The 18,362-nt window shown below is 44.8% G+C and overlaps 1 protein-coding gene across 10 annotated transcripts in view; it reads right to left on the reverse strand.

The window, feature by feature from the left end:
- Positions 1 to 18,362, reverse strand: part of ABLIM3 (actin binding LIM protein family member 3) — a 92,949-nt gene that overhangs the window by 31,584 nt on the left and 43,003 nt on the right. For 5 of the 10 annotated variants that reach the window (XR_004537506.1, XM_033927538.1, XM_033927539.1 and 2 more), the window contains exons 2-6: positions 16,407 to 16,547; positions 4,179 to 4,362; positions 1,497 to 1,609; positions 1,002 to 1,128; positions 301 to 394 (exon numbers count right to left, since the gene is read on the reverse strand). Coding sequence is in view for 9 of the 10 variants with exons in the window: in XM_033927538.1 (XP_033783429.1) it covers positions 301 to 394; positions 1,002 to 1,128; positions 1,497 to 1,609; positions 4,179 to 4,362; positions 16,407 to 16,547 (659 nt within the window). In the remaining variant the exon portion in view is untranslated. Of the gene's footprint in view, positions 1 to 300; positions 395 to 1,001; positions 1,129 to 1,496; positions 1,610 to 4,129; positions 4,363 to 16,406; positions 16,548 to 18,362 lie in introns of those variants that run through there. The other 5 variants (XM_033927537.1, XM_033927542.1, XM_033927544.1 and 2 more) reach the window with 5 other exon arrangements.

Below are 18,362 nucleotides of genomic sequence, written 5' to 3' on the forward strand. Positions count from 1 at the left end.
GGGTAGACAGACCATTGGTCTGACTCAGTGTGGCTATTCTTAGGTTCATATGTCATAAATCCAAGCACATGATTCTTATTGGGGTAATTCTGTGGCAGACCATAGGCCAATGATATGGGGCTGAGATATACTAACTGCATGCCACGACAGAGAAAGCATCTGCTGGTCCCTCGTTGGCCTTGAAACACTGTCACCCAGTCCCAGTGGGGACTATATTGAGGAAGGACGAGGACCACAGCCAAAAGAAGTTGTTAGTCAGTCAGGATCTGGCCGTTTCCCTCTGAATCTGTTCCACTTTACCTCTAAGACTCTTCCACTGATGTATCTCTTACAGGTCTCACATTTTATCCCGAACTGAGCATGGTAATCGGACTCACAGTATGGAACGCCATCCCTGCAAAAGCAGAAAACCAGAGGCATTTCTCAGTTTCCCTAGCCTTCTTGAGCAAAGAAAGGTGGAAGAGGAGAGCTTTGCAGCACGATAACGTCCAGAGCTATAGCCAAGATCCCTATCTACAGAGTAGCCTCCGCCCCCGAATCTGCAATAACCCAAATTGTTCTTCTATACTCTCCACCCCACTAAATGCTCATGGCATCTGGAAGTGTGCAGATGGCGCCGTGATGATGTCATCATCACGTCGACATCTGCGAAGGCCCTCCAGACGGGCCCTGAGCCGCCAGCAGGGAAGAGGCGCGTGGAGAAGGAGAGGCCCTGGCGCTGGCTGCAAGAGGCACATCCTGTAGGCGGTCAGCCGGCGCCAGGGCCTCTCCTCTTCCCCAGTGAGTGGCGGCACTTCTGAAATCTCAGGAGGCCCACAGTTTGCGATACACAGACTTAGGAGCATACATTTAAGAGCTCAGCTTCTTTTGAATATCAGCTCCAACAGTTCAAATGCTGTGGTTTTGTGCTCTTGGAGAAGGGCTTAGGGCACTTTCTGAATACCCTGCAAGATTTGGGGGGCTGAGACTAAGAGATTCTGGCTGTAACGGCTAATACTCACTTGCTGATGTACTCTCCGGTCAGGATAACGCTGCAGCTCTGGCACTTGAAACAGCTGACATGCCACTGCTTTTCCAGGGCTAGGAGTGACTGGCCGTGCTTAATTTCCTCCTTACAACCAGCACAGTCTGCAAAACATCAGAGCAACAAATCTATTCACAAAGTAGACCAAAAAGTGTTACCCCTCGCCACCCCACTGCCAAAAGAAAGCAATCGCTCCCCCATCACAGCCCCTGAGATCACTGTCTCTCCATCGCCCCCAAGAGCACTGTGTCTCCATCACTGCCAGACCCCACCATGTTTTCATCATTAGAGTGCAAGACGGCATCTCAACTGAGCTTGGGTTTCAGTTGTGTATCTGCCACGTTTGCTTCACGCCCGGAAAAGGCAGAAAGAACATGTGCATTGCCTTTGTGTCTTTATGCAGAGAGGAGAGGTACAGAGGACCTTGCTCTTCCCCTTTCCATGCTGCACAGAGATGTAGAGAAGAACTTACGACTTGGTCCATGAACCTTTATCGGTTGATTGCTGACCAGCAAGTGGGAGCAGTTTTGGCAGACACAGTCCTTCCCACTGAAGGTCACTTTGTCTCCAATGGGAAACGGTTTCCTGAAAATGAGAGAGACAACTTTAAACCTGCAAGAAGAAAAGTCCGGACTAATCACTGGAGGGAAGATCCCAAGAAAGGAGATTCCTTGCAGGAGTGGCCTAATGGCTAGTGCAAGGAGTTAAGGAGCAGGGGTGCCCAGTTCAAATCCCACCACTTAACCCTCCGGTGCCTCAGGGGCAAATTTCAATTGTGAGTCCTCTAGGACCTCCATGTAACTCTCCTTGAAAAAGGTGTAAGGCAAATCCAAATCACTTCTCGTTTTTATTGCCTGAACTCACCAATTAGGTCCCCAGGAACACATGGTGAATGCCAGTTCTATGGTGGAGTTAGTGTTGAAGCTCCATTACAGAATAATAGTGTAACCTACTATCAACACCCACCCACCTAGACACACACACAGACACACCCACCCAGACACACACAAAGACACACCCACTCACAGACATTCTCAGACACACCCACCCAGACACCCATAAATCACACACAGACACACCCACCTAGACACACTCAGTTACGCCCACCCACACACACACGCAGACACACCCACCCAGACACCCTCACTGCACATACAAAGACACAGCCACTTAGACACTCACAGACATTCTCAGACACACCCACCCAGACACCCATAATGCACACACAAAGACACACCCATCTAGACACACTCAGATACACCCATCCAGACACACCCACTCAGACACCCTCACTACATACAAAGACACACCCACCCAGACATTCATATTTTCAGACACACCCACCCAGACACCCACAATGCACACACAAAGACACACTCACCTACACACTCAGACACACCCACCCAGACACCCTCACTGCACACACAAAGACACACCCACCTAGACACACTCAGATACACCCACCCAGACACACCCACTCAGACACCCTCACTACATACAAAGACACACCCACCCAGACACTCACATTTTCAGACACACCCACCCAGACACCCACAATGCACACACAAAGACACACTCACCTACACACTCAGACACACCCACTCAGACACCCTCACTGCACACACAAAGACACACCCACCTAGACACACTCAGATACACCCACCCAGACACACCCACTCAGACACCCTCACTACATACAAAGACACACCCACCCAGACACTCACATTTTCAGACACACCCACCCAGACACCCACAATGCACACACAAAGACACACTCAGACACACCCACCCAGACACCCTCACTGCACACACAAAGACACACCCACCTAGACACTCTCAGACACAATGCACACACAGACACACCCACAAAGCACACACAAAGACACACCCACCCAGACACCCACAATGCACACACAATGATACACTACTACTATATATTATTTCTTTAGCGCTACCAGACATACACAGCACTGTACATTAAACACACAAGAGACGGTCCCTTGGCATGTATTCATTACTGAAACGAAGAAGAGTGTGGCACAGTGGAGCTTCAGCCTCAGCATCCTGAGGTTGTGGGTTCAAACCCTTGGGCAACTCACTTAATCCCCCCATTGCCCCAGGTACATTAGATAGATTGTGAGCCCACCAGGACAGACAGGGGAAAATGCTTGAGGACCTGAATAAATTCATGTAAACCATTCTGAGGTCCCTCGGGAGAACGGGATAGAAAATTGAATAAATAAATATTCAAGTTCCATTATTGCAGAAAAATGTCCAACTCCTAAGTCTGCCCTTATCCCACCCAGAACACCCCCTTCCCCCCCTTTTGAGATTTAGATGTACAGAATGAAACGGGGACAGATTTTTCCCCGTCCCCGCGAGTTCTTTTCCTGTCCCTGCCCCATTCCTGCAAGCTCCGTCCTCATCTGCACAAGCCTCAAACGCTTGAAAATCATGTGTTCGAGGCTTGTGCGGTTAAGGCAGAGCTTATGGAGGGACAAAACTCACGGGGACGGGACGGGGACAAATTTGTCCCTGTGTCATTCTCTATTTAGATGCACTACAGTCAATCAGTAGAGGAAACTAAAAATATGTTTTGAAAATGGCAATTTGGACCTTTCAGCAAATACATTCCATTTTTTTCTCTTTTGAAAATGAGCCCTGAAGCAAATGAAAACAGATACAAGACCTGTATGGTCCTTCTAGTCTGTTCTATAAGGTGGTTCGTGGCATATCTGTGGATTACATGGGTTGTCGGTGCCCACCCTGCCTACAGTGAAGGGGGGCGGTATGTCCCGGGTGCTGGCACTCGCCCCTCTCTCCGCCCCGCCTCTTCCCACTCCTCCCTCTTCCCCCCTTCCCTTCCCCGCGAGCAGCAAGAACTTCAATGTGCTCCTCGTGACCCCGAAAGTGATATCAGTGGGAGAGATGACGCGGTCGTGAGGAGCGCGTTGAAGCTCTTGATGCTCGCGGGGAAGGAAAGGGGGGAAGTGGGGAGAAGTAGGAAGAGGCAAGGGCAGAGAGGAGGAGGAGTGCCGAAGCCCCTACCAACATGGTTCCCGGGGTGGACCCCCCCCCCTTACTATTCCACTGATCCTGCATTACCTCAGGTCCTCTTTGTAACGATGAGGCAGCGTTTTGTACCTGGACCCACCTACACATGCTGCAGACAAAGCACTTGGGGTGGTACGTCCTGCCCAGGGCAGAGATGACCTCGCCTGTGATGAAATCCCGACAGCTGTCGCAGCGCGTTCCGTACAGCTGTTGGTAATCCTGAGTGCAGACGTATTCGCCATTCTTGAAGAAGAAGCCCGACTTGGCCAGGTCACAGCCGCACACTTGGAGGAGGAAACGTGATTGAAAAAGAGTCAGTCCGCAAATTAAACACCACACAACAAACGACATCTCCAGCGGAGGTCCAGCTCACCCACGCTTTCAGAGTCCCTGCGGTATAACTGTGTGGTTATGATGCAAGTCAGCCTGACCCAGTCTGTGCCCGCCAGGTCTGGAGTCAGTGATCCGAGAACAGAGCTTTCATCTGGCACATCTGTCTCCCATTGAAACCATTTGCATTGAGCTGACCCCTTCTTCCTACGAGAGTCAATGAAAGCCCGGTATTGTGGAATGCGTCAGTTTAGAGAAGCGAAAACGGTGTTATTTGGTACCCGCTGTGTGTGTGTATGAGATTCTGCTTCTTTGGGTTAGTCTGTGGGCTCGATCGATTTGTACTGACCTGTCTTTTTGAAGACATATATTGGGATTGCGCATAGTATCTTTATAATGGCTTTATTTTTGAGGAGTTTTGCCATTGTATCCTATTGCTTGTCATTTGCTGATTTTGAATGTTTGTCTTGTAGATACAAATAATTTTAAATAAATAAAGCAAACACCCCCTTCTACAGTCTTCAGTTCATCACCCATTGGCACAGACAACCTTCGTCCCTACACCCTTCTGTGTTTCTACAAAAGGTTCAATATGGCTCTTCTTATGGTCTATAAGTTAATCTGGCGGTCCAAGAAATAATATCTAATCAAAATATATAACTTCACTCGTGAGCAGTGCTCTTCCTTGTTGATTTACTCCAGGGTATTTCAGTTTTAATTTAGTCTAATTTAATGTAATCTAAGGGGGAAAAAAGCCTTGAAATACAGAGCCTCCTGCGCAGTTGATCCATGTCACATAATTGGCTCAAACACACAGTCATTGGCAAAAATCTCTCATATTTCTTTCTGAACTACTGGGTGGTCTTTTTTATCTTACTTATATTCCTTTGAAATTCTTTCTAAATTTTCTCCTTGTTTCTCAGAACGACTCATTTTGCCAGCTACATTGTAACAATTCATGCACCCGTTCATCCAAGAATTGCAACAAAGTAACTTATCTTGTTATTTGATGCTCCGGTCACTCCGTTTGAACTCGGAAGTTTCACACTTGCAATTAATTTTTTTTCACACGTCCGTTTCCAAGTTTAGGACTTTAGAATGGGGACCGAGAGACTCTCTGTCAGATCCCATCTCCTTTAAACTTTCCCGAACAGCTCTCGAGGGCCTGGGATCCCTTTGAAAGGACTGCTGGAGCATTCACTAAATCCTTATTCTATACAGGGTCCTCTATACGAGAAGCACCATTAATAGAATACAGGTAGTCGTCGACTTATGACCGCAATTGGTTCCGACTGCTAGGTCGTAAGTGGATCAGGACGTAAGAATATTAGACTGGGTAATGATATTTTAATCATCTTAAAGCACTCTGTTAACATTTTCTTTCTTCGGAGAGCGGAAGTCGCGTCATAAGGTCGAACAGTCGTAACTTGGATAGGTCGTAAGTCGAAGCCTACCTGTAGTGTGAAGTGTTGGGATCCATGCCAAACTTTGGGAACGAGGATATGTAAATGATATTTCTATTTAAGACAGGTTTATTCTCTTTAATAGGCTCTTTGATAGGCTGGTATCTTAATGCATTCTGCTTCATTTTTTCAATCAAGTTCCTTTTATTCAATTTGATGTATTTTATCTGTCCTATGTATTACTTCTTTCCCTGCTATGCCGGTATTTTCTGCATTATATTGTAAATGCTTTCTGTCTTTATCTGGTTTTAAGTCCATTATTCTAATTTGTATTTTATCTGTATTCCATGTATTAGCTCACCTTGTTGTGAACCGTCTAGAACTTTTTCGGGATGGCGGTATAAAAGAATAAAATTATTATTATTATTTATTATTATTATTATTACCAACTGAAACCCCTGGATCCCACTTAGCGCATGTAAATCCAAACGGTTCCTAATTACTGCCAATAATTACTTGTAAGCCAACATATTTGAGTGTGGCTCTCAGAATAATACACAATTTGGGTTCCATATGTAGAATCCGGGGATTAATGTTTACACCTATGGCGTTCAAATGTGTATTTTACAGGACTTAATTGGGGGAGGGGCTTCTTAATTGTTGAATTTATTATCGAAATCATTCCATGGCCCAGCTGACTCCGCACAGACCCGCTTGGCAGCTCTCAGGTTTCAATAAACTCAGCAGCGGCCTATCCACTGGCTCTGGAGCTCAGCCAGGACATTTTTGGCTCTGGGCTACATGTTTACACTCTTGTTGGTTCGGGGCCCACAATTAAAACAATGAAGGGAAGCAATCTGGTTGAGTCTCCTTTCTTTTATCAGCTTGCAAGGGTTTCATCGTGCTCCCTAACACTGGTGTACCTGCTCTGGGCCTAAAGGCAGACGAGGTTGCTGCTTTCAGTCTGATTTTTACCCAAAGAGTAAATTCAGAGGATGTGTCCAAAACAGCTTATTATCACATTCCAAGTAATATCATTCTCATTGTCCTTTTGGTAATATAAGAACATAAGACTAGCCTTACTGGGTCCATCAAGCCCAGTAGCCTGTACTCTCGGTGGCCAATCCAGGTCACTAGTCACTGGCCAAAACCCAAGGCATAGCAATATTCCATGCAAGCATTTCTTTCTCAATAACAGACTATAGACTTTTCCTCCAGAAACTTTCTTAAAACCAGTTACGCTATCCCCTCTTACCACAATCTCTGGCAACGCGTTCCAGAGCTTAACTATTCTCTGAGTGAAAAAATATTTCCTCCTATTGGTTTTAAAAGTAGTTCCCTGTAACTTCATCGAGTGTCCCCTAGGCTTTGTCATTTTTGACGGAGCGAGAAATCGATCCACTTGTACCCGTTTTACTCCACTCAGGATTTTGTAGACTTCAATCCTATCTCCCCTCAGCCGTCTCCTTTCCAAGCTGAAGAGCCCTAACCATTTTAGTCTTTCCTCCTACGAGAGGAGTTCCATCCCCTTTATATTTCTTTGTCCTGTTTTGCATTTATCCCTTCTTTGTCCCCACTGCACTTCCTCACAAATTCACCTTATTCTCACCTCACTCTCCAGTATTTCCCCTTCTGCCTTACATGGATGAAGTCTGGGAGATTTAAAAAAGTCTTATGTTTCTCCAAGTTCCATGGAGGGAAAGAACAGTCGGGGGGGGGGGGGGGGGGGTTCACACGGCAGAAGGCGTCTTCCACTTTTAAACCATTGTGGTGGGGGGACAGGGTTTTTTGAAGGAGGGTGGGGGAATCTAGAAGCAGTGCCTAGGAGGGTTGGTATTTTGAGCTCTTACTGGAGGCAGTGTTCACTTAAACATTATTTGGAATTTTTTTCCAACAGGGAAAAGAAGAGTTTCCAAATTTCATATAAGTTTCCAAATTTATTATTATTTAACATACTGACAATCAAGCTTCAGGTAAACAGTTTACAATAAGTTTTATAGAAAAATATAACAAAATAAAAATAAAAGCAATGTAAGTTACGATTTAAAAAAAAAAAAAAAAAAGGGATTTGGAGACAAACAGGACCTAACGTGACAAGTAGGAAAGAACATTGGGGAGTAAAAAGAACATCAAGATAAAAAATAAAAGCAAAAAGAATTCTTAGGTCTCAAACTACAGATGTTCCCAGATTTGGCTAAAGGAGACGTGAATTCTTGTTAATCAAACCACCTGGTGTTGTAGCTCTGGGGGCGACTTTTTACTTATGTTACCCAAGCAAATGTGTAAGACATTATCGACAGCACAAATTTGTCTTCTTTGAGCCCTTCCAACTATCAACGTCACGCTTGGAGCAAGATGAGATCTGAGGGCAATGTTCAAGGAATAGGATGTCCTCGTCTCAATCAACTACTATATGGCATTATCCACATTGGATCCTGAAATTGAAGCTTACACTTGATTTCTTCATTTTTACTTTCTTAATTGCTTCAATTTCCTTTCTGTACAAGTTATGCTTGATTTATAATGAAAATTAATAAATCAATAATTAAAAAATAAAATAAAAGCCTCAAACCCTTTGAAATCCTAAGTAGCAACATTGCAGAGCTCAGATCGTGATGTCACAATGCCTCATTCCACCAATGCCTAAGCTCCGTCCTCATCTGCACAAGCCTCAAACCCTTTAAAATCCTAAGTAGTAACATTCTAGAGCTCAGATTGTGATGTCATAATGCCTCATTCCACCAATGCCTAAGCTCCGTCCTCATCTGCACAAGCCTCAAACCCTTTAACATCCTAAGTAGCAACATTCTAGAGTTCCGATTGTGATGTCATAATGCCTCATTCCACCAATGCCTAAGCTCCGTTCTCATCTGCACAAGCCTCAAACGCTTTAAAATCCTAAGTGTTCGAGGCTTATGCGGTTAAGGCAGAGCTTACAGAAATGGAGTAGGGACAACGACAAAACTCACAGGGACAGGGAAACTGAGTTTCAGCAGGAATGGGGACAACTATGTCCCATGCCATTCTCTAGCCTGGTGCCTGTCCAGAGTCAGGAGGTAGCTAATGGAAGATTCCCAAAGGCAGAATCCCCTGATTTTTCGGGAAATTCTGCTATTCCTGTGGATGCCATCCATATAGAATGGACCAAGTTCTACTCTGTCAAAGGCTCTTGCCAGCTGTTACCCCGCCATGCTTCTCTTTAGCACTGGAGCTGTGATTAAATTCTTTGAAGCAGGTCCTCGCATTTCTTCCAGGATGTGGGGGCAGCGATGTCTGTCTGAGGTGCAGTACGAGGCAGCCATGGTAACAGATCATTCCAGTAATGGAGTGAGCAGTCTACTCCGCCTCTACCTGTACAGAGGATCTGAAATGCAGCATTTTCTACACACTGATATAAGATGACAGCAAGAAATCTGACAGTAGCAATCTGCATTAATCAGGATACAATTATGCAGAATGAAAAGCTGTCATCACCTGGAACATTCCTGTCCCCACTAATGAAAAGCCTGATATTAGAAATCTAGACATTGTGAGAAAAGAGAGAAAACAGACCCAGGAGCAGTATTTCTTATAGAAGTGTCACTGCCAAGTGATTCTGTACTACTTGTGGAGAAAGAGAATCAGGCTCAAGGAATGGGCATCGACATGGCAGATGAGGTTCAACGTGGATAAGTGTAAAGTGATGCATGTCGGTAACAAAAACCTCATCCACGAATACAGGATGTCCGGGGCGGTACTTGGAGAGACCTCCCAGGAAAGGGACTTGGGAGTTCTGATCGACAAGTCGATGAAGCTGTCTGCGCAATGCGCTGCGGTAGTGAAGAGGGTGAACAGAATGCTAGGAATGATAAAGAAGGGGATCACGAACAGATCGGAGAAAATTATCATGCCACTGTTCCGGGCCTTGGTGTGCCCTCACCTGGAGTACTGTGTCCAGCACAGGTCGCCATACATGAAGAAGGACACGGTACTACTCAAAAGGGTCCAGAGAAGAGCAACTAAAATGGTTAAGGAGCTGGAGGAGTTGCCGTACAGTGAGAGATTGGAGAAACTGGGCCTCTTCTCCCTTGAAAAGAGAAGACTGAGAGGGGACATGATCAAAACATTCAAGATAATGAAGGGAATAGACTTAGTAGATAAAGTCAGGTTGCTCACCCTCTCCAAGGTAGAGAGAACGAGAGGGCACTCTCTAAAGTTGAAAGGGGATAGATTTCGTACAAACGTAAGGAAGTTCTTCTTCACCCAAAGAGTGGTAGAAAACTGGAACGCTCTCCCGGAGGCTGTCATAGGGGAAAACACCCTCCAGGGATTCAAGACAAAGTAGATAAAGACAGGTTGCTCACCCTCTCCAAGGTAGAGAGAACGAGAGGGCACTCTCTAAAGTTGAAAGGGGATAGATTTCGTACAAACGTAAGGAAGTTCTTCTTCACCCAAAGAGTGGTAGAAAACTGGAACGCTCTCCCGGAGGCTGTCATAGGGGAAAACACCCTCCAGGGATTCAAGACAAAGTAGATAAAGACAGGTTGTTCAACCTCTCCAACGTAGGGAGAACGAGAGGACACTCTCTAAAGTTGAAAGGGGATAGATTTCGTACAAACGTAAGGAAGTTCTTCTTCACTCAAAGAGTGGTAGAAAACTGGAACGCTCTCCCGGAGGCTGTCATAGGGGAAAACACCTTCCAGTGATTCAAGACAAAGTTAAACAAGTTCCTGCTCAACACGAATGTTCGCTGATAGAGCTAGTCTCAGTTGGAGCGCTGATCGTTGGCCAGAGGGCAACGGACTGCTGAGCATGATGGATCACTGGTCTGACCCAGAAGCGGCAATTCTTATGTTCTTATCCTCAAGTACCAAGAAATGCCATCAGAGACCAAGAGAATGTGCAGAAAGAAAGGATGCCACTGGCCTGGAATATTACACCTTTGGAGCAAAAACACAAGTATCAGTCATGCTGTACATCCCGGGGCTTAGGAATGTGGTTCATTCCTGTTATGAAATGGAGACACTGTCCTCCTAAATTCAGGTTGACCAAATGCTATTGCAAGATAACTGAATCCTTGTGCAGGAAATAGATAAAATGAAAAGGTTCAAATCACAAAAATATTCATAGAGTTCTGTAAAATCATTTTGTGTTGTTTTTATAAAAAGGTAACCTTCTTCCTGAAGTAGAGAAAGTCTTCTGTTAAGCAAAAGCTCTCTAGAGTGTGAGGGCTTCTCTGGAGAAGGCTTGCTAGTGGGTATCATATCGAGTGATGTCCTTTGGAGAGTGTGAGCTTAGAGAAATTACCTGGGAGGACCTTATTGACTTTGGAGGTGTGTTCAAAGGGAGATCCTGTTCTTCAAGTACTCTGGGCCATTTCTTTTGAGGGCCTTCAACAAAAGAACATAAGAATGGCCTTACTGGGTCACAGCGACGATCCATCTAGTGCAGTAACATAGAACATGACGGCAGAAAAGGGCCACGGCCCATCTAGTCTGCCCACACTAATGGCCCACCCCCTAACTACCTCCATGAAGAGATCCCACATGCCAATCCCATCTTTTCTTAAAATCTGGCACACTGCTGGCCTCAATTACCTGTTGTGGAAGATTATTCCAGCGATCAACCACCCTTTCGGTGAAGAAATATTTTCTGGTGTCGCCATGAAATTTCCCACCCCTGATTTTCAACGAATGCGCTCTTGTTGCCGTGGGTCCTTTAAGGAAAAAGAGATCCTCTTCCACCTTGATACAGCCTGTGACATATTTGAACGTCTCGATCATGTCTCCCCTCTCTCTGCGTTCGAGTGAGTACAGCTGCAACTTACCCAGTCGTTCCTCATACGGGAGGTCCTTGAGACCTGAGACCATCCTGGTGGCCATTCGCTGAACCGACTCAACTCTCCACACATCTTTTTGATAATGTGGCCTCCAGTATTGTACACAGTATTCCAGATGGGGTCTCACCATGGATCTGTACAACGGCATTATGACCTCGGGCTTATGGTTGACGACTTCTACAGATACAGCCCATGATTTGTCTAGCCCTGGATGAAGCTTTCTCCACTTGATTGGCAGTCTTCATGTCTTCGCTAATGATCACCCCCAAGTCACGTTCTGCTACAGTCCTTGCTAGGATTTCACCATTTAGGGTGTAAGTCCTGCATGGATTTTTGCCACCAAGGTGCATGACTTTGCATTTTTTGGCATTGAAACTTAGTTGCCAAGTCTTTGACCAATGCTCCAGCAGGAGTAAGTCCTGCGTCATACTGTTGGACATTGAGCTTTTGTCGGGCACTGTGCTTTCATCTGTTGTGCGGTTGCCTACCATGTTGCATAGTTTGGCGTCATCGGCGAATAATGTAATTTTACCTCAAAGCCCCTCAGCCAAGTCTCTTATGAAGATGTTAAATAGGATCGGGCCCAAGACCGAGCCCTGCGGCACTCCGCTGATCACCTCCGTCGTATCGGAGAGGATACCATTTACCACTACCCTCTGAAGTCTACCTCTAAGCCAGTCCCTAACCCATGCAGTTAATGTTTCACCCAGTCCCATCGAACCCATCTTGCTCAATAACCTGCGGTGTGGGATGCTATCAAACGCTTTGCTGAAGTCCAAGTACACGACGTCCAGGGACTCCCCTATATCCAGCTTTCTTGTTACCCAAAGAAGCTGATCAGATTTGATTGGCAGGACCTTCCCTTCGTAAAACCATGTTGATGGGGATCTCGTAGATTCTCCTCGTTCAGGATCGTATCCAATTGGCGTTTGATTAGTGTTTCCATAAGTTTACTCACTATCGATGTGAGACTCACCGGTCTATAATTCTCAGCCTCCGTCCTGCATCCCTTTTTGTGCAGTGGAATGATGTTAGCCATTTTCCAATCCAACGGGACTCTTCCTGTACTTAGGGAAAGATTGAAGAGCGTGGATAACAGTTCCGCCAGGACGTCACTCAACTCTTGGGCACCCTGGGGTGTAGTTTGTCCGGTCCCATAGCTTTGTTCACCTTGATAGCTCCTCGTAGACACTGCTGGGCATAAATTCGAAATTTCAAAATGGGTCTTCTGAGTTTTCCCTCGCAATGAAGAATGCTGGTGTAGAAGGACTGAGGTTGAGATAGACACTAAAGAATGACACGGGATGGCTTCCCGCGGTTATCCGCGGGGACGGGAATGGTGATGAATTTTGTTACCGTATCGTTCTCTTTATAATTGCATATCAGGCTGCCAGTTGGGTTTGGGAACTGTGTATTTTGTTTGCCTCTTCGATTTCATATATGCATTTTCTGAAAACTATTTAAGACATGTCTTTTTTGTAAAATTCTCAGGAAAGTGAGGCAGATGCTATTTCTCTTGTATTTCACTGTGATGTACAGTCTCTTGATGATGTAAACCGCAACGATCTGGAAGGTATTGCGGTTTAGCAATGTATTTTAACGTAATGTAGCTCTTATAACATCTGCAAAAACCTAAAGCCTGCGCCATGGACAGAGGCTTGAGCTGGAAAGGTCCATCCTGCCCAGCGGTCCGCTCCCGCGGCGGCCCATCAGGTCTGTGACCTGTGAAGTGGTTTCTGACCACTCCTATAACCTACCTCTAGTTTTATCTGTACCCCTCAATCCCCTTATCCTCCAGGAACCTATCCAAACCTTCCTTGAACCCCTGTAAAGTGCTCTGGCCTATCACATCCTCCGGAAGCACGTTCCATGTGTCCACCACCCTCTGGGTAAAAAAGAACTTCCTAGCATTAGTTCTAAACCTGTCCCCTTTCAAGTACATGCTCTGTTTCTCATCCTTTGCAATTATACAGTGAAGGCTGGGGCAAGAGACAGAAGGGGAAAAGGCACCTGTCTGAAACTGCCCAGAAAATGTAATATAACGAAGGCGGGAAAGGGCCGAGAGCAGCTCATGTCGTGACCGAGTCTTCTTGGTATAGAGAAAGCAGGGACTGGGGCTTTAATTTATAGATCCCATTTCCAGGGCTTGCGCTCTATCGTAACCGATAGCGTTCTGTATAAATGGATGTACGGGGAACAAGCCCTGCAGTGTCTATTCTGCAGCTGAATGCAACTCAGTCTCAGCTATCAATGATTAAAGAAGTGAGCTGTGAAAATCCAAATCAAAGCAGAACAGGGTCTGAATTCAAGAGAAAAAGAACGGGAAATGAATCGGCTCCTAGAAAGAAGGAAATATATCGTTTAATCCTACCAAAACAATCTGTTTAATTATGGAAATAATTTAAGGAGCTGTTAGGATAAACAAGATCATTAAGGCAGCAACATTTTCTTGTGCTTTTTCTTCTCTGCCGCAGGTGTGAGGCTGTGTTTAACGCTCCTTTTTGCCTCCACAGATCTATATTCACCAGATGCAGCCGCCATGGATCAGTGCACGGGGGGGGGGGGGGGGGGGGGGGGGGGGGAGGGGGGGGAAGAGGGCTGTTCCGTGCAAAAGAAAATGAGAATATCCAAGAAAGCCACTCGGAAGTCTGAGTGGCGGCATTACACCCATTCTGTGCGGGGCGAGAGCACAGCTATGTCCAGGTGGCTTATTTGCTATGGGCAGCAGGACCAGCCTCAATCGCTCATCCATGCCAAAGCAAATCCACGTTTACCTCCTGTGCTCAGATTTCCCCTCATAATGGAACCCGACGTAAGAAACTATACGACAGCCTTCTAGCGACACAGGCAGCGAAAATTGACCCCACCATCACCAAACTAAGGATCAACACAACAGACATCAAAGTGTTTCGAAGAGAAATCAAAAAACACGTCCTTACCAACTAATCTCCTCCCCTTTCGCACAAGCTCTCCCTCTCGTGAATAACACATTAGTCTTCTCCTAGAACCTGTCCTTCCAAACATATTCTGACTCCTATATAAGCATTTACCTCACTATCCAACAATCTTCTTACGTCATTATTAGGTAACTTCTCGTCTGTAACCCGTATATACTGATATTCTCTACTGTATCCTGTTATCACTTGATTCTCTGCTATGTAATTCTTACAACTGAATCCTCTACCACACCATGTAAAGTACATGAATCACTGTTATGTAATTTCTCTAGATAATCGTTGTTACGCAATTCTCTCGGTAATGTCCAGATCTCTTCTAATTTGTAATCCGCCTAGAACCGCAAGGCACAGGCGGAATAGAAATCGCTAATGTAATGTAATGTAATTTGAGTTCAAATTCATCTGTGCAAGTTGTAGAGCAGAACTTAACACCAAGTAATGTTGGTGGGTAGACTGGACGGACGGACCAGGTCTTTTATCTGCCGTCATTTACTGTGTTCGTTTACTGGGAATGAATGTGTAGGCTTGCTTTAAGAAACCGGGCATTGATTTCCAGCTTCAGTGTCTCCGCAGAGGAAGAGCTTACACGTGTGCGCATGCCAGATGGGTGAAAGAAAACCTGAGCTTGTTTTTGACTGAGGGGAATATTCCTTCACCTCTGTAATTCTTCCGTCTCTCCCTTTGCTAAAGTAAACATTAACACTGAATCTGAGAGATCTGAGATTATACCCAGGTACTAAGGCTGATGATATGCCCAAAATGACTATCCTATCCCTGGAACTGCTGTTGGAATGTTCTCCCTCTGACAGGGGGGAAACATTTCCATGTGGAAATTGTAAGAATGCATTTAAACCGTGAAATTGGTGGGTACTTTATGACTTTACAGTGGCTTGCAGGAGGTGTTCTTTGTTCTCTACAAATATGTTATCCCTGACATTAAAAAAAAGAAAAAATCCATGAGGAAATGGAATCGTGTGTGAAGTAAGAGAATACCAGATCTCTCTTAGGGCAATATCACCTAATGGGTTAATACTGAGCCATAGTCTGTGTGGAATGAACTAGAGAATGACACGGGGACAAATTTTTCTCCGTCCCTGCGGGAACTCATTTTCTCATCCCAGCGAGTTCTTTTCCTGTCTCTGCGCCATTCCTGCAAGCTCCGTCCTCATCTGCACAAGCCTCAAACACTTCACAAGTAGCAACATTCTAGAGCTGAGATTGTGATGTCATAATGCCTCATTCCACCAATGCCTAAGCTCCGTCCTCATCAGCACAAGCCTCAGACCCTTTAAAATCCTAAGTAGCAGCGTTCTAGAGCTCAGATTGTGATGTCATAATGCCTCATTCCACCAATGCCTAAGCTCCATCCTCATCTGTACAAGCCTCAAACACTTTAAAATCTTAAGTAGCAACATTCTAGAGCTGAGATTGTGATGTCATAATGCCTCATTCCACCAATGCCTAAGCTCCGTCCTCATCTGCACAAGCCTCAAACGCTTTAAAATCCTAAGTGTTTGAGGTTTGTGCGGTTAAGGCAGAGCTTACAGGAGTGGGACAGGCATAGGGACAAAACTCACGGGGACATTGAGTTCCTGCAGAGAAAGGGAAAAATTTGTCCCCCGTGTCTCTAGAACGAACATCATTCCTAAGCCAATGTGTATGTTGGGTGTGATTTACTGGTAATGCTTGGCTTCAAAGACAGCCTCCTCAGGAGTTCACACATACAGGGGGAGCTTTTCCTCGGGATAACACAATCTAACGTTGACCAGCTACACATATACCGTAGTAACTAAATGCTGAAAGGAAAGCCAGTGCCCTACCTTGACATGTGAAACATTTAATGTGGAAGTGGTTGGTTTGGACTCGCACTACCTCCCCTTTGCAGGTGTCTCCACAGCGGTAGCAATGGATGGCAGTGGAGCTCCCCTGGGCACTGTACCGGTTCTGCTGATAGGGAACTGCTGGGAAAGACACAGACAAGATTGAGAGAGAGAGAAAGAGAATTGTTATTGGCAGGGGAGCTTTATAGGACGGATATAAAATCAAAGCGGGGAAAGCTACAACAAAAGGTTTCTATTGGTTCTAAACAATAAACAATGTCTTGGAAGCTGGATATGAAACTTTAAAAAGCTTAATCCAAAATAATAAATATTGATTTAAATATTCAACTCCGCCTTGAAAATTCAAGACTAAACTAAAAACATTCTTATTCCAAGACGAATACCATAGCGTTTAAATATTTCCTTTCCGACAGCCTGCAAAATAAACTCGAACCGCTTTTAAGAAGCGATCCCCATTCCTGGTGTTTTATCCTCCCTCCCTTCCCTTTAATTAACTTATTTTTAATGATGTTATTATTAACTTCCCCTCCCCATGCTCATGCTCGTATTTGTAATTTGCCTATTTAATGTTCACATTTCCCAACTTTTCAATTTTTTTAGCTTTGTAAACTGGCCAGGTGCATGTCGATAGTCGGTATATTAAAATTAATTCAACTTAAAACTTGATTACACTCAAAATTCTGAAATCCAGACTGATATTAACAAGTAATTAAATTCCATCATTGCACAGTTCTAGGCAAACCCCAGCAATGTTAAAATATTGTCACTTATCTAATTAAGTCTTTTCATGTTTGAACTGTACATTTAAATCCTGTCTCCGCTTGCAGAACTAGAAAGAAGCTCTCCGAGATTAAAGAGGGTAAAGCAAACGGGACATGATATATTGCTTTTTCTTTGTAGTTATAATCAAAGCTCTTTACATATTTTTTTAGACAGGTACTTAATTTGTACCTGGGGAACGAAGTGTTAAATGACTTGTTCAGAATGTCACGAATCAAACTCATAACCTCAGAGTGTCGAGGAGCCACTCAAACTCCTAGGCCACTCCTAAAGTACTGCTCAAGTGCTTCAAATTTGAATCCATTCTTTCTTATCACTGATATTTATTAAGACTCCAATCTTGCTCATTCAATCTTGCATCAATTCCATTAAATAATGTCGCTCCAGGTTGGAATATCCAAATTCCTACGTCTGTGTCTAAGTGATAGAAGACTGAGAGCCACAAAGAATCGAAGCAGGGCCCACAGCTAGAATCAACCTCACTCACTGGTCTGAGAAAAGAAATATGAACCTTCCAATCTCCCTGCTGCCTCCGGTTTAATAAAATGCAATTCTGTGCTGATCTATTTCACAGAGGGATACCTGGGCATGGGATTAAACAATTCCACTTTGCACCATTACACACAGGCGTTCGGCATAGTTAAGTAAATCTGGTGTGATTTTATAATGCATCGCTTCATGAAAGAGGCCGATGCATAGAGCGCAAATAAATGAGAAGCAAATAAATCTTCAAATCACCCACTAAACCGGGCCAGTAAATATCAGTGTTTAAGATCTGTGAGGAAAACCCCCCCACTGTAACGATTTATGAACCTAAGGTGGCGAATTCTACACCTTGGAGTTTCATCGTAATAGCCTGTAACAAATCCATTTTCCTGTCACTCACTAAGATGAACAGGAAGTTCTCAGTAAGAGAGATTAGTGTGGGAATTTGTTTTTGCCCAACGGAATTAAGTATGATTCAAGACGCAAAGCGCTTTATGACTCTGGACTTTCAACCTGAGCTGGACCCTGATTTTGAAATGCAGATGGCTTTAGCCCTTGGGGAAGTTATTAACATGGGCCACTATGACAATCTGGCTCTATTTCATTATTCAGTAAAATAACATATTGGCTCCCAATAATCTCCAGAATCCATTTCAAATGTTCCTGCCT

Source organism: Geotrypetes seraphini, chromosome 18, assembly GCF_902459505.1.
Source record: "Geotrypetes seraphini chromosome 18, aGeoSer1.1, whole genome shotgun sequence".
Lineage (NCBI taxonomy): Eukaryota > Metazoa > Chordata > Amphibia > Gymnophiona > Dermophiidae > Geotrypetes > Geotrypetes seraphini.